At 32.0% G+C, this 17694-nt stretch overlaps 1 protein-coding gene across 1 annotated transcript in view; it reads right to left on the bottom strand.

Annotated features, from left to right (window-relative positions):
* Positions 1 to 14621, bottom strand: part of LOC127705018 (heat shock 70 kDa protein 12A-like) — a 33536-nt gene extending 18915 nt beyond the window's left edge. Inside the window, exons 1-2 of the mRNA XM_052209258.1 lie at positions 14495 to 14621; positions 5991 to 6056 (exon numbers count right to left, since the gene is read on the bottom strand). Coding sequence (XP_052065218.1) covers positions 5991 to 6038 — 48 coding nt within the window. The 5' untranslated portion in view covers positions 6039 to 6056; positions 14495 to 14621. The remainder of the gene's footprint in view (positions 1 to 5990; positions 6057 to 14494) is intronic.
* Between the last annotated feature and the right edge of the window lie 3073 nt (positions 14622 to 17694).

Below are 17694 nucleotides of genomic sequence, written 5' to 3'. Positions count from 1 at the left end.
TATTCTTTGTTATGTGTTTTAAACTCACGGTAGGTATATTGTATGGCGGTGATCGTGTTTTTTCGAGTGAATCCGAATATATGCGAAATAGCAGTAAACTGATCTGATCGCATGTAATATCACTCGGAAAAAAAACTGGACAGGATAGTGAACTACAACGAAATAGTGCGTCGTTTGTGCTCAAAACATGTTTAGTTTTCAGAATAAGATGATCGGTCATGAATAAACTATCATATTATGATGACCGATCATCTTATTCTGAAAACTAAACATGTTTTGAGCACAAACGACGCACTATTTCGTTGTAGTTCACTAATAATTCAGTGTTTTACATTGTCCGTGTTTTTTCGAGAGCAACATTAAACGTCCGGGTTTTTCAAAGAAAATGTTAATAAGAAAGAAGGCATTCTTGGGCTTAAAAACTGAATTTTCTAGTTTATAAATAATTTTCTGTTCTGAAATCATTTTACCATAACCCTGCAGTATTTAGATATATTAGAAATTACTAGATTCTTTGTAAAACTGTCTTTAGAACCGAGAACAGGGGACTCAAATATCATTTCATGCTTCAATATTTTGTACAGTAAATAATAGTTTATGATATATATATATAACAGAGGCGAAACCTGGATTTTTAAAAATAGGGTTAAGAAAACAAAGGGACAGAAGTTATAAATCAGTTAAATGTAATATACCACAAATATTCTTCTAAGAGAGGCCTGGCACCAGCTAATTGCAAGCCCCCCCCCCCCCCCCCCCCCCCCCCCAAAAAAAAAAAAAAAAAAAACCAAACAAACAAAAAAAAAACAAAAAAAAACCCCACTAATTCCTCCCCTGTACCATTTCCTATAGACAACTTTTTTTGAATTGAATGGAATATGTAATAAACAATGAAATATACAATCTATAAGCTTTAGAAATGATAATAAATAATGCGTATACAATAGCGCACACCTTGTGTAATTAATTCATATCTTTCGCAGAGTTTCGTGGATACACATTAGTAATTGTAATGTCTAGATAGAGATCCGTATTTTTCATTTTTTAAAGCACTGCTAACTGATGGAAAGGAAGCTATCATGGTGTTTTATTGCTGTGTGACCAAGTATAACATACGCTTGATCATACTCCTCATCATAGTAGTAGCATTTGAAAATTGTTCTTTTTTTCAATTCATAGAACGATAAAACAAATTACCATTTATCATAATTAACAGTTGAAACATCTAGGATGTGTTTTCTGTTAAAGAAATACACATACCCGCTTAACACACACAATGTACGTACGTCTCAATCTGACATTGTACTGCTTGATCCTTTAGTCTGGGAAAACATGATTTATTGATTAGGTTTAACTGGCTATGAACTAGCTTAGATTTATTAGCCTAAAAGTACAAATTTTGAGGGAGTGTGAGGTATAAATGGAGTCAAAGGGATCTTGTAATGAAAACAAAAAGATACATAAGGGTTGTTCATCATCTCAGTATCATCTTTTGTATCAATATTCAACTGTTTGTATGCAATATTTAATCATTTACTGGAGAAGATATTGCTCTACACTATATTCTTTCATGATGCGGCATGATTTGTATTTTTGGACAAAATTTTGCACAAATCGCTGCATGCAGATTTCGTTTTAATTTATACTTAATTTCTCTCAAACTATTAAGCTGATTATAAAAAAACTTGGCCGTAATGCTTGTCAATTTAGTGATCGAAGTGAGTGAAATATAACGACTGAATAATTCGGATTATGAAGCACCTATGGATTTTATATGGGATAAAATGACACAAAATGGCAGCTTCCTACATCACCAAAGTCTTGTGATGTCTTACTTAATTGTATATGAATGGTGTTAAAGATATATTTTCGATTTGACTGTTTTATAATGTTCTTCTTCATATTTTGTCTCTTGAAGTATATGAACTACTAATACTAATTTCCATGTGCAAAAAATATTGATCCCTCCACTTTGAATTTATAAAAAATTTGAACCCCCCTTTTCCACATACAGGAAAAAACTTGACCCCCTTGCATTTTGACCAGCCCCCCCTCCCAGATAAAAAATGATAAGTCCCTTATTTGACATTTGCATTGGTACTTGAATAACAATAGCTTTATTCTATATTTTGGGATACAAGCATTGCAAAGCTAAATTAAACTTTTAGAACAGAAAAATAATGTAGGGGTGATGATTTCTTTTTATCACCAATACTAACTTACCTTGTATGATGTTGTATATTAAGTTTAAGCATCTATTTATGTCTTACAAAAAGAGATGTCTGTTTGTTTACATTATTGATCATATTCACTCGAAAAAACGTGGTCACACTGAAAAAAACCCGATCAAATCACTCGAAAAAACACGATCCCAGCCGGACACTATACCTTCTGTGTACTGCTGTTTGTCTTTCGGTCGTTTTTCGTTTTTTGCCATGGCATTGTCAGTTCGCTTTCGACTTATGAATTTGAATATCTCTTTGGTATCTACCGCCTCTCTTTTATAGTTTACTGTCTATAAGCGTCTTTCAACCAAACAGATTCAATATGCTGATGAAAAGGATAACGACTACAACTAATCCTCTTTGTATTTGGTACGAATATTAATAGTGTGTGCTAGTGACCTAATACGATATATATGGAGTTAGTAAATTCCATATGGGGTGAGAGCGAAGTGTGCTAGTGACCTAATACGATATATATGGAATTTACTGATCCCATATATATCGTATTAGGTCACTAGCACACTATGTAACGAATTTATCTTACCGACTATCTTATCATGTGGTATTTAGACTAGTGGCCTATCAAGTCTTCAATAACGTTAGTATTAAGAACCTACTTCCATTGGTCTATACAAAAACAAATGCCAACAATAACAACTTGTTAGATTTAAATGTGGTTTTTGAATTTATTTCAATCGTTCATCATCAATTTCTTCGTCTGTTGAAACCTTTCAGATTTTTCCTCAACACCGTGTTGTTTTATAAAGGGACGTAACACCACTACTAACCGTGTATTGAAATAAGCCCCGCCTAATAACCCAATATGGAATATATACGGTCTCCACGCGGTTGCTTTTAACCAATCATATTCCTAGAAATGTATAGGAGGTAAGATAAATAACTATATTATTTTTTTGGAGTATTTCGTTGCTTCTATTTTTTCTGAAAGTAAACTGTGTAAATGGTTGTAAAATTTACATTGATATTGAATAAGTAAAACATGTTGAACACATGATTGTTGATAGAGGAAGTTGCGATTTGGATAAAGTGAAAGTAAAGTAGAAATTATTTAGGATCCAAATCGTATCTTTTTCATGTTTACAGGGCTTACAAAAATGAACAGGAATACATTTCACTGGGAGACGTTTATAGTTTTTAATGCTATTATACTTAGGTTCTATTAGCAGGTGATTTGTTTAATGATTGAACCAACGCATTTTTGTTTTCAAATTCAATTTGACTTCCTCAAAGAAAGCAGTCAAAATAACTGAGATCTGAGGCAAAATGTTAATAATCTCGCGATAGGTTGGTCACCAACAACATACAAAAAATGTGAAAATCGACAAGACGTAATTAGATATTCGCTGAATTGAATTTGAAAGCATAACAATTCATAATAATATTCAAATACGTATTCATGTTTCAATTGTTCAATAAAATTTGAAAGAGAGAAAGCTATATTTCCTGATGAGAGAAGAATATACAATAAAATGACATATTCAAATACAAATTTAGATTGCGTTTTTAGCGAAGATGAGAAAGAAATATTGAAAGCTCCTATCTCAGAAACTGATTTTTTTCAATTTGCAAAATAGAAGGTAAGAGAAAGAACCAATATTTATAAATTATATTTTTTGCTACAAGAAATCAGATACTCAATATTTAAACTTTTATTCAAGTAGTTTCTATATCAACATCTAAACGGACAAATGAGCATGTACAATTACATAATCAGCTTTGTCAGATGGAGATTAACATTATTAGCAAAACGATCGAATGCAACAATGTTGTCTCTACCAGTTTATTGTACATATTTCGATAGCAATTTACGTTGTAAACTTATCTTGTAAAATCTTTTGCTACTTAAAGTTCATTAGCTGAGGTACTAATACAGAAATAGTCATAACATTTATTATGTTGATGCAGCAAATGACAAATTACTTCAGAACAGTTTGGAAATTGCACAAAAATTCAACACGTTTCTTCATCAACATCTTTCCAAGTTCTTCCCAATGTTGACGTAAAACAAAGTTTAAACCTCAAGTTACATACAATTTATATGTATCTTTCTATCAACAATATTAATTCATGAAATTGCCGAACCCTTCATTACAGTCAGAAAACTACCACTATGCCAAAGAAAAGTACGCATATTTGACCTAAAACTGTGTACGGATAAACAACAAGTTGCAGTCACCCCAAACATTGTATTACTACTATAACATAAATAAACCAGAAAAACATAGAGACATCGACGTTACGGCACCGTTGAATTCATTTACATTATCATTTATGATTACCCAAAAGTTGTGAAACCGGTTGGAGATAAGTGCAGTTAAGCAAATGACTTGTAGTGCATTTCGAACTTTAGTTTTATAATAAGTATATATATATATATTTACGCATAAAAAGTGTACATTATAACGCCAATTTGTAAAAAGGAAACAGTAAACACAAGTATCAAGTATTTCGGATAACAGATATCCTTCATCAGTATGATGTAAAATGAATCTTATCAATTTATTCTTCTTATACTAAAAACAATCTTGAACGAAATACAAATTAAAAACCAAACCATGCTCGTATAATTCTAGAATTTCAAAGTTCACGCAAATTAAATATTAACAAAAGAGGCTGCGTATTTATATATCCCAAAATGAAAATAACACATTCAGTTGCTACGGTTAGCGATTTGAACTACACCTTTTCATTAATCTAATTTGGTGCCAGAGTTTTTAATTTTCTGATTCAAAATCTTTCCTGAGTGATTCTTTCTTCCCGTTACCAAGCAGTGTAGTTGTCAATGATGGTAATAACCAATATAATTAGATCAGCCTCAGTGTGATCAGTGGATCTCAAATGTCGACTGAGAGGAACGTCTGTCTTACATCCATAGTTACTATGAAGGCCGTTCATACGTTTTTGAAATAGCTGTTCAGACGCACCAACATACTGTTTACCACATTTACATTGTAGAAGATACACAGTATTTGTGGTTCAAAATATGGTGTATTTCGTACCAGTGGAGTGACTGTTAAAAATCTTGGTATTCAGTATTTGCTTGCAAGTCTGACATCGTTTGTTCCCACAACCCCTGCAAGAGCCCGCTGACGAAAAATCTGATTTAAACAATAAGTCGGCTCTCACCAGCAAGTCTTTAATCTTAGATCTTATGACACAAGAATAGTTGTCTGACCTTTCAACTTTCTAATTGTGTCTTATTCGCTAACGTGACATTTTGACTGACTGCAGATTCACATGGCTGATGATGCTTGCATAGCAGGAGACATTTATTCTGCCGATACAATATTTCACCCTGCTTTGTTTATATTCATCATGGATCTAAGAGTAATGAACTAATGTTAACTGTTAGAAGACTGAGTATAATATATGCAATGAACGGGCACATGGGTTGACAGCTGAATGATCCTATTTTCGTTAGAATTTTGGTTTTGATCTTACTGATTGGTCACCTCATTTGTTCGTCAATTACATGTTTGTGCTTGATTGTTGTTCTACATAAGGTAATACCTGTTCCAAGTAAGGAATATGACAGTTGTTTTCCATTCTATTAATGTGTTTGAGCTTTTGATTTTGCCATTTGATAAAGGTCTTTCCGTTTTGAATTTTCCTTGGAGTTCGGTATTTTTGTCGTTTTACTTTTTTGTTAAAATTGTAATAGTACCAATTTTTCAAATTTACTTTATGTCCAAGATTACGTTGGATTAAAAGATACAGATGAAAATGTAAACATATTTAGCATACCTGTTTCATCTCATACATTGCAAATCCAGATTCACGTGAAGAAGCCATAATTTATTTTTCACAGACCTGTCAAAATAGATATATATATATATTTTCTACTTTAATCATTTTTTAACATATTTTAATGTTTCCCTCTATTCCAACAATTCTATAATCACACATGAACTGCTTTCATAAAAAGTTATTGCAAATCACAAAAAAAACCAAATATTAACGTGTAGAACGACACATTCGTTGGCTATGAATGATACGGGGTGGCGGCTTTGGAGATAAATGTAAGAAAAAGAAAATCCAGGAATAAAAAAGTGAAGTATTTTCCTTTTTGAGAGAAGTTAGTACAAAATCATAAATTGCACGGAAGGAACTGATCAATTACAAATTTACCGCAATCAAAACAGACGTCCATATTGCTCTTTTTTCTCAAACACTCATTGTACGTTGATACGATCAAAAATTCTGAGACCGTTTATAATGCACGTTTCTGGATGAAATTCAATCACAGGGTCCGATTCCACATATTTCTATAAATTAAAGTTAATTCATGTGTAAGTATGAGAAATATTGCCAGCTTCCCAGTCAAAACCTTTTGGTTTTAAAGTTACTTTTGTTTCGAAATGAAATGTGTCGCACGGTATGGCAGATTTCGTATCTTCACGGGGTCGAAGCATTTATCTTAATAAGTATATTTTATAAATCATGTCAAAACTGAAGCACATACTCCTGAGCTGATAATACCCTCGAGGACTAACAGTCCACCAGCAACGGTATCGACCCAGTGCAAGAAAATGAGATAAACAATAGATAAACTTCATGCATTCGAAGTGCTTTTCTGGATTCTCCTTCACCAAAAACGCTCAAACCTAAACATTTAAAAGCCATGAATATGTAAAAATGCTAAAACGTAACGAGCTATATGACCAAAAAAAACATAAACAGAATAGCTAAATTCATCTAAGGTCAACTTTCCCTGAGGGAGTTGGATTCTTATTTCTTTTTTAAATTTCTGAATTTAGGAACGAGGATTTCAAATAAGTATCTTTTATAAATCATATTAGTACCAAAACTCTGTTCTACAGGGGAATAACTCATCGTAAATCAAAATATGAAAAAACGGTGATCTATAATTGCTAACATTCACGTCATTTGAACCCTGGTGGATAGTTGTCTAATTGGCAATCATACTACATCTCCTTAATTTTATAAGGCATATCGGTTGCAATATTAAACATAATCAACTGTGAGCTATTTGTGACTAATAGAATCATGTGCAAAACAGTGTAGCCGAGACCATTGATTGGCGCGCTAAAATATCCCATTGACTGAGTCAGATTAGGTGAACGTTCGTCTGTAACGCCCACAACTCACGACGTATTTATTATAAACATTTAAACTGTGGGGTTGCCAAAGGGTCTCAGTATATATACGTACTACAGTGCACAATATATTATATACATATTTTATTTGCGATCATAAAATGTACGAAGTCGTCCATTACTATGTAAATTGGGTCGATTAAAAAAAAAGCTGAATATGTTTCTGTTGCCAAGGGTTTTTCACAAGTATAGTAGTTAGCAGAAAAGATCATCAAACTATACATTGTATACTGAACTGCGGCCAAGCTTAGCGAAAGGTCGTGCAACATAATCAGTCAAACAAACTTTATTAGATTAACTCGTTAAGGAACGATCGTTTTCATTGGTCAATTCAAACCTTCGACCTCACACCTGCGAAAATAGAACACGCGTACTATAAAGCTGAATGGACTGATCAGTATTCACGTAGCCGGTCAAGGTCGTTAAAAACTCTACGTCGTATTCACGTACATGATTGTGTTCTTGATTATCCCATGGCAATTCTAGCTTTTATACATGTGCATGTAAAATTTTAAACTTTAATCTTAACAGTCACGTCGAAATATTTAATTCAACTGTCTCCTCTCAATTGGTTCTGGATTAAGGGAGCTACCATTTTATTTTGATTGGGGGTGGGGGACTTGGATGAAACATTTTGTCCTGCATTTTTTTTAGTTGTTATCTCTGTCCTGTCTTTCTATTTTTCAGTCTGTTAGGTCCTGACTATATTTATTAGTTTATCCTGATTTTTTTACATAAATCGTCATCCTGCCTTTTTTTTGTCAAGTTGCTCACCCTTTTATCCAATGGACTTGATGAATTAACGTTGTACTTGAAACGAAACCGTACTTAACTACAAAAATAACCAAATTACATACTAAAGATATTGCTCGATTTTTATAGTAAATGGGTTTGTGTTATAAACTGTCATGTTCATTATTCATATTCTTCCATAAGTTTTAGGATAGTATGATTTTTTTCTGATTTAGTTTACTTGATTTTGAAAAAAAAATCCCGAAATTCGAAGTAAATTCAGAACATGTAACCAGCCATGCTTTGTTTAGAGAAAAAATGGAGATGGCAAACCATGGCACAGTGGAAGGAAATGTACTTTATAAACTCCAGCGATATACTGTCTTAATTTATAATTAACTGTTTTGCTATCCTCGGTTGAAAATTATATATTGTAAATATTTAAATAGTTGCATAGAAAACAATCAGTTTTAAACAGTGTGGTTATTTACTAAATGTATTGATAAAAGGTGACTCCATTTTTGTACATACTTTTACAGTAGTCATCCTTAATTTCTTAATATTTCGTTTATAAGTTTATCATACATGTATGATTTTGTATTTCATTTTAATACGCACGCATGCCACACGTTACTTTGGCGGATAGTTCAACAATGTTATGCAAAGCTCTATACTTACGGTATGAAATTAAAGGATAAATTTTCAACCAATTAAAATCGAAAACAGTACATTTATATAGTTCCTTACAAACTACGACATTTCTCACAAGTATTTATTTATTTTTTAGTTCCACACATGCAAAAATAAAATCTTCGCTGATGAAACATTTCAAACCTTTTTACACCAACATGCCTTCACTGAATTCATTTTAATTTCGTGGTGACCATGATAGTACATTGCATAGTACATCTATATTCACGTGCACACATGATACGATCTTTCGGGGACAATTTGCTCGTTTATGACACGTCATTTCTGAATGACCAAACGCTTAGCTACTTTATTTTCGTTTTATAGCATGAAAACAATAAAAGAGGAATGTGCAACCCATCATAAATTTGAAATGGATCAGTATTATGAAATCCTTATTAAAAGTAACTACGAAATTGTCAGGATAATAACCTAGCGTCAATATGAAAGAAATTAAAGTGGTTCATACATTCATCCGTATAAAAGCGGCACATGTATTTTATTTTATCCTTATATTTTTCATAGTACGGTACAAGTGCTGCATGCATAAAGAATATTACTTAACACAAATTATTAGTATAATATTTCGACCCCACTATTTGAAATTCACAAAATACTTATTTAATTATTTCGACCAAAATCATTGTTTTTTACGTTCGTAGTAACGTAGTACATTCCATTGTCGGTCACCTGTGTCAATTCACGTGCACACTACAATTGTTGTTGTATTTAAATCTTTCGGCCAATGAAATGAGACGTTACAAGTTGTTTGTTTGTGATACGCCAGAATGTTATCAATAAATTATCAATCGCTAAACTTGACTGTACCTATTCAAAAACGTAAATGCAAATTTCACAAGGCTTGATCCAAATAGCCTTTTTACTGTCTAATAACTTGCAAGTACGAAAAAGACAGGAAAGAAGTATATTTTGTCTATATGTTTTGTGTTTGCACACTTTTTAAAGTTGATCATGCATTCGTTCTAAAATAAAATTTTGACCAGATAAAAGTTAAAAGATGACATAATTGGACAACCGCAATTGTTAAATCGCTTTGACGTCCGAAAAAAAGATAATAATCAACACATCCATTGTAACTTTTAAAGCCAGTTAAATCCTTTTTTGCTGAAAGAACGTCCGATATCATAAAAATTCATTATCAAAACATAACAAAAACACAAGTAAAGAACGTTTAAGTATTCAATATAAATCAAAACACAAAGGTTATTCCTGATTAGTTTTTCGAATTATTTTATTTAGGCGTTGAGACCCTTTGGTGACCCCACAGTTTAAATGTCTATAATAAATACGTCGTGAGTTGTGGGCGTTACAGACGAACGTTCACCTAATCTGACCCAGTCAATTGGATATTTTAGCGCGCCAATCAATGGTCTCGGCTACACTGTTTTGCACATGATTCTAATATCCCATTATAAGTATTCGAAAAAGAGGGAGTTAATAGATATGAAAACACCTCAAGCAGTTAAGTATGCTCATATGAAGCTGGATACTAAATTTCAGGAAGCTCTTATTTGTAGTTCTTGAGAAAAAACATTACACAAACGTAGATATGGCCATCATGCGACAGATCATATAAATGTTCGATTTACAGGAAGTTGATGAGCGGAGGATATGAAAACGTCTCATACGTTATAGAATGCTCACATGAAGCTTGACACCAAAGTTCAGTAAGCTCTGATTTATAGTTCATGAGAACAATGCGACGAAAATTTCATAGAATGGGCGAACGGATGGACATATGGACGGACTAATGTAGAGAAGTCTTTTATTCCTTTTGATTTGGGATATAATTTAAGTTTCCGTTAATCATATATATATATATATATATATATATATATATATATATATATATATATATATATATATATATATAGATTGCCTAACAATGTAATTTTAACACACTATTTAGTATGTAAATATAAGAATGTTTAAAATATTTACAAAATGATGAAAATAAACGCAATATTTCGCTAGACTAACTAGCTTTATCAAGCGTGCATCTATCCAGGTGAAATCGGATGTAGATGATAAGAAACTTTTGCAGCTCAATGTATATGTTGCACTTGAATTTAGCTGCCTTGAAAATAATACATAATTTGGATGAAGTTCAAGATTTTTACAAAATTGGTAGTTGAAGTTAGCAACGTCCATTGGCCAATATTACAGGATAAAAAGGACGATGCTGTGTACTAAATTATTCTTTATCTTTCCTGTATCTTTTCTCATCTTTTTCGTTAAGACCATCAGGTTCTAAAGTGTGGAGTTGGTGGATCCAAAAATTTTCTCTTCTCCTTCCTTCTCCTTTGGATCCACCAACTCCACACTTTAGAACCTGATGGTCTTAACGAAAAAGATGAGAAAAGATACAGGAAAGATAAAGAATAATTTAGTACACAGCATCGTCCTTTTTATCCTGTAATATTGGCCAATGGACGTTGCTAACTTCAACTACCAATTTTGTAAAAATCTTGAACTTCATCCAAATTATGTATTATTTTCAAGGCAGCTAAATTCAAGTGCAACATATACATTGAGCTGCAAAAGTTTCTTATCATCTACATCCGATTTCACCTGGATAGATGCACGCTTGATAAAGCTAGTTAGTCTAGCGAAATATTGCGTTTATTTTCATCATTTTGTAAATATTTTAAACATTCTTATATTTACATACTAAATAGTGTGTTAAAATTACATTGTTAGGCAATCTATAATTTTATTTGTGTAATTGAATTAATCTCTGTACTGATTAATCCACACTCCCATAGATTTGTATGTCATGTGCTGCTATTTATAGGCACTTATATATATATATATATATATATAGGTTTCGGTTGGTAAGCGGAAGTTATACATAGATAGGCAAACCTGATATAAAGCAACAAACCTGCCTTGTCAGGTTTCGATCTTAACGTACGTCTGCCTTTTGCGCAATACCTATACATGTTCAGCATCAATTCAAAGGTCGTCTATCTCATTCATTCAGTTTTTGTTTATTACATTGATTTGTCTAATCAATTTATGAGATTTGAACATCGGTAAACTACTGTTGCCTAAATTTATCAGATTAGTTCTTATCTGCCCTCAAGGGTGACCTCCTTACACTTGTCCTAATGTATCTTCCTTAATAGATTACCTAATCTATATTTGGCAAAACATTTCGGAATTTTGGGTTCTCAATTCTCTTCAAATTCGTATTTTATTTGGCCCTTTTAACTTTTTTGGTTCGAGCGTCACTCATGGGTCTTTTGTTGTCTGGCGTACAGAATTTTAATCCTGGTATCTATAATGAGTTTATTCCTTGTCGTCAAAACTATGCACTATATGATGTTAAATCACTGTTTATTAATTGAAACTAATAATGGAGTAAGTTTGAAAATTTTAATAAATATATAAAAAATTTGGACTGTCTCCGATCCCCTATCAAAACGTTTTCACAAAACAATAGACAAAAGAACAAATGTTAATAAAAAATATGTAATATTCGTTATTATTGTATAAGAATTGACACATTGTAATGTTCAATCAAGTATGTACGAGTTACAGGAGTATTAGTATTCGTTTCTCAGAAATAGTTTAACGACTAATTTATGGTAATTTGATATGGATGTTGCATGCCATTACTATGTTATATGTTGTTAAACACACAAACAAATTTTATCGACTAGCAATTTGTTCATATTATAATACATTGATTTTATATTTATGAATAGCAAGTTGTGTGCCTGTAAACATTTCATTTAAATAAAAAAAAGCAGTTTATAATTCATACGTCGAACTTATTTAGTATGCATTAACGAAATCGTAGATACTACTTCTACTACTCTTTAAAGCTGTTTGCAGGTCAAACTTTGTATATTGCTTAGTTGAACAAAGATCTACAAAAAATAAATCAAATAAAATTGCACGATATGATGTAATTTATGTGCTAACTGTAAATGGAATTGTCACATTGAAAACATATTCAACAAGGGAAATTGGTGCTAAATCTACACAGATACGACTTGGAGCATATTTATTTCCCCTATTGTATCATGCGTAAAATGTGAAATGATTGTGTACAAAGCACTTTGACTAATTATTTACATTACGAAGTAGCTCGAATTGTTACTAGACTTTACATAATGTTAAAGTCTTGATTCTCTGTATTATGAATTAGGACGGGATCTTCTTCACTCGGGCAGGGAAAGAGATAAAGTCAATTCTATTTTACAAAATTCCTTTCTGCTCTATCATATAAGTGAGTCACTGCTTAGAAAATAGGTTACTAAGTAATTGATTGTAAATATATTCTGCAAAACCAATAAGATTACATATTTCAAAATTTAATGCTTTAACTGTATTCCAAATCATGCCACTATAATTTGATGTAGGGACGAGCTTGAGCCCAGTCGTCAGTAATTTTGTGTTGACATGAATTATCTTTGATATGGTCATGATTATAAACTAACTGTTTACAAAACATTGAATTTTTCGAAATACTAAGGATGTTGTAACCCAGGAATATATAACCCTGGTTGTATTTAGCAAAACCTTTCAGAATTTTAAACATGTTCTACAGTACATAAAACATGCATAATGTAAAATAACAAACACCCACCCCCTCCCCCCCCCCCCCCCCCAAAAAAAAGAAAACCGAACTCCAAGGAAAGTTCATAACGGAAAGTTTCTTATTAAATGGCAAAATCAAAAGCTCAAACACATCAAACGAATGGAAAACAACTGGAACGTCGAAAACTTTTGTAAAATGTTACAGTACTATTATTCCAAATATCACTTTTACATGTAGCCAAAATTAAGTTCCATTAGATTTATATTTCATTTCCATTTAACGGAAATGTCAGTATATTTAACCAATAATACGTGTAAGTTCGTAAGATAATGTTTAAATATATATATTCTTAACGATTTAAATCTATAAACTTCTAAGGAATGTTATTGTTAGCGCTTCATTTCTGAAAATAAGATGGTTATTTGGACTAATGACTAATTAAAAAGAAGTACCTAATTAAGAATTGAAGTTAAATTCGAAAAAGACACCAATAAAGTTGTTTTGTGACGATTGAAAATCTAAAAAGTCTTTCCGTTTAATTTGCTTTTTTCAATATTCACCACTGTTTTGCTGTTATATCAATGCATATGTAAAAATGATGACTGAGCTGATCGCACAAACTTAAGATGTTCAATGCTGTCACATATTTTATGTGTTTCTCCCAAGTAAGGAGCCCGTAGTCCATTGCAAGTTGTAATTGTTTTTGGCATAAAGTGATTTGTTTTCATTTAATGCACCTTAAATTAATTGTATCTTTTTAATTGTTTCCCCTTTGCTATTTATGGGCATTTTGAGCCGAATATAAGTTTAGTTGTTCTTTGAAGGATAGTTGGGTTATTGTTTGTCACTTTTATTTTCATTTTACGACCCGTCTGATTTTTATATTTTTACGGAACGGAATCGATCAAGTTGTAAGTCATTAAAAGTCACTAAACGCGAGAGTGAACACATTCTTCGTCATATTTTAGAACTGAAAGTTGCCAAGACCAAACTGATATACTATTTATGTTTTGGCTGAATGCATTCCGAACGTAAAAAGGTTATAACAATTTTGTTACAAGTCAGATATATACGTTAAAAAACCACAAAAAATATATATCGCATAACTTTCATTTCGTACACAGGTCTTTTTTACTTACGTTTTCTTATTTAAATCTGTAAAACGATACACACGAAAATAAACACCACTGCCATTCACATTTGATATAATAAAACGTTCCAGTAGAATAGTAAAAGTAATAGCTCAAATTATTTTACGTTAACTAATTAGTCTCGATACTTATGACTACTCGGACAGGTAACATTTTTAAAGGGTCATCTCAAAGTGAAATTTCTTTTCAGCAGTGTCTATATGAATTGCGAAAAAAAAGAATGATATCGATTTCAGTGCAAACAATACCTGTTTCGTGAATAAACAGTCTCTCTTCTAAGACATAACCAGATGTATACATCATCAATAAACAATGGAAAACTTGGATTTTTGATGAAATAACGTCGTCGTACAACATTGCAAATACAATTTGTTTGATATGATATATTGCATGTACATTTGTACATATTTCTTCGCCAATGTTGGGTTATACCTGTTAACAAATAATATTAAACATATAGACTTGAATATTTATGTTCTGACAAAAATACATTCATTTTATCTCTTTCGACGAAATGCACTTTGTTAAATTTAAAGTGTTAACTTATTTCATATCTCAAAATGCCATTTTTGGAAATAAAAACGTAAGTATTATAATTTCCATGCTCTGCTCACAACACGGAAGTTTCGGAAATATTCTTTAATTGATACGAATTCGCCAAAATTATTGAAAAACATGTCACAACATAATTACAAAAGAAGCCTATATAAAACAACCAACACCGTGTATAAAGGATGTTCGCTCCTCTGTTTCAAAATAACAAGATTTCTAAAAGACTGTCATGAATTGATATTATATAAATAACGGAACTTAAAAAGTAGAAAATAATGACAGGTCCCTGTCCTTGTTTTTAAAATAAAACTCATTTGAAAATTTGGCGGGGAAATGATTCTCTCTAGATTTTTCATACATATAAAATTAGCACCTTTTTTCTTTAAGAAAAGTTAGGCAATGTTTTATTGGCATTACATTGATAAAAGTAAAGGAATCAGAATATCTTACAAAATGTAATAAAACTAGAATACCATCATCCTAAACGAAGTTTCAACTTAGGATATTAACACAATTTCGTAATAAGTTTTAACTCGTTATTAAAGATAAAAATGTATCATTTAAATCGTGCCATCTATGATTGATAATCTACAAAAGCAGAACCGACTCTTGGTAGTGAAAAAAGTATAAATAAAAATATTGAACTCCAAGGTATATAAAAAAGGGAAGTCCGACAAAATCAAACGAAAACGGAGACATGTTAGAAATGGTCCCTTTTAATTTCAGTTATCATATATTTTGACATCGGTGTTATTATCTGTATAAATGATTTTCAACGTGCATGACATGTGTAAAAGAGAAGTGCATAATTTAAATATTTTAAAATACGCCAATTCAAGATCGAATTAAAAAAGAAGTATTTCGAACAACAGTTGTCATTTGAGATTTTGGTGAAATCTGCTTTATAAATAGATTGTATAACGTATAAAAATTAGGAGATGTGGTATCATTGTCAATGAGACAACTATCCACCAGTTCAAATAAATGGATATAAGCAGTTATCATATATAGATATAGAAAGATGTGGTATGAGTGCCAATGAGACAACTCTCCATCCAAGTTACAATTTATAAAAGTTGACCATTATAGGTCAAGGTACGGCCTTCAACACGGAGCATTGGCTCACACCGAACAGCAAGCTATAAAGGGCCCCAAAAAATTACTAGTGTAAAACCATTCAAACGGAAAAACCAACGGTCTTATCTATATAAAAACGAGAAACACGTATAAACTACATAAACAGACGACAATCATACTTGTATAAAATATTACTTAACTTTTACAGTTCAATAACATTAAAAGATATTTAAAGGCTATGAAAGGATTACTATGTTTATTAACCCGATTCCTAAGAATTTCCTAGGCGGGCTGATAAACCAACCTTTATTGACTGCTTCCGGAATGTTATCAAATGCCTTTCTGTTATTTTCCGTGACGTTTATCACATGCAACTTCGTGCATTTCCGGAAATTTGTTTGTAAACATGGAAGACGACACGGCAGGGTTTGTCGAGTCTTTGAAAAACGACAACACAGTGCGGAAAACCGCAAGTGATTAAAAGACTTTTCACATAATGGTTGAGGAGCAACAATGAATTAAGATTAAACATGTTTTAAAAGATATATCAAATTTTGAGTCCAACTCTAGACAGGTTTCAGCCCCAACAACTTCAGGCATAAATGAGATGCGACAATTATAAAGGAAAAACTATGCAAATGTTTTCAGAGGAAAGTTGACAATAATTTTTTTCAAACTAAGAACATGATAATTGTTGTGATATTGCACAATATAAATAAAATGCTTGAAATATCAATAAAAACAATTAAAAAAAGTTGAGAAATTTCTATTTGGTTGTCTGTAAATTATTATCTAAAAGTTCAAAGAAAGATAAAATTTTAATAGTATTTCTTCTGCTGAAGTATATGATAAAAAGATCATTTCAAGTCATTTTTCATATCAGACCCTTCATCGGCTCTCGTTCATGAAATCAGCCCTCCAGCCTGCGGCTCTTGGGCTGATATCATGAATAAAGGCAACAGTAGTATACCGCTGTTCGAAACTCATAAATCGATAGAGATAAAAACAAATCCGGGTTACAAACTAAAACTGAGGGAAACGCATCAAATATAAGAGGAGAACAACGACACAACAAAAACACAACATTAAAATGTAACACACACAGAAACGAACTATAATATAACAATGGCCATTTTCCTGACTTGGCACAGGACATTTTAAGAAAAAAATGGTGGGTTGAACCTTGTTTTGTGGCATGCCAAGCCTCCCGCTTTAATGGCAACGTCAAACACAACACCAAAACGACAACATCACATGACAGGACCACAATACAAATAAATGGGAGAACATATAGGACAAAGAAACACACGAATAATAGCTAACAAAAGGTACTAGGCTTAAAATTCAATACGCCAGACGTGAGTCTCGTCCACACAAGACCATCTAGTGACGCTCAGATGAAAAAAAGCTTGAAAGCCAAAACAAAAACAAAGCCGAAGAGCACCGAGGACCAAAACTTCCAAAATGTTGCGCCTAACACGGCCAGGGTTTTCTGCCTGGGACGAGAACATCCTTATTATTTAGAATAATTTATAATTTTGCAAGCAGTAAATTTTATA

This window comes from Mytilus californianus, unplaced genomic scaffold (assembly GCF_021869535.1).
Source record: "Mytilus californianus isolate M0D057914Y unplaced genomic scaffold, xbMytCali1.0.p SCAF_6, whole genome shotgun sequence".
NCBI lineage: Eukaryota > Metazoa > Mollusca > Bivalvia > Mytilida > Mytilidae > Mytilus > Mytilus californianus.
This window is presented reverse-complemented; position numbering and strand designations above follow the sequence as displayed.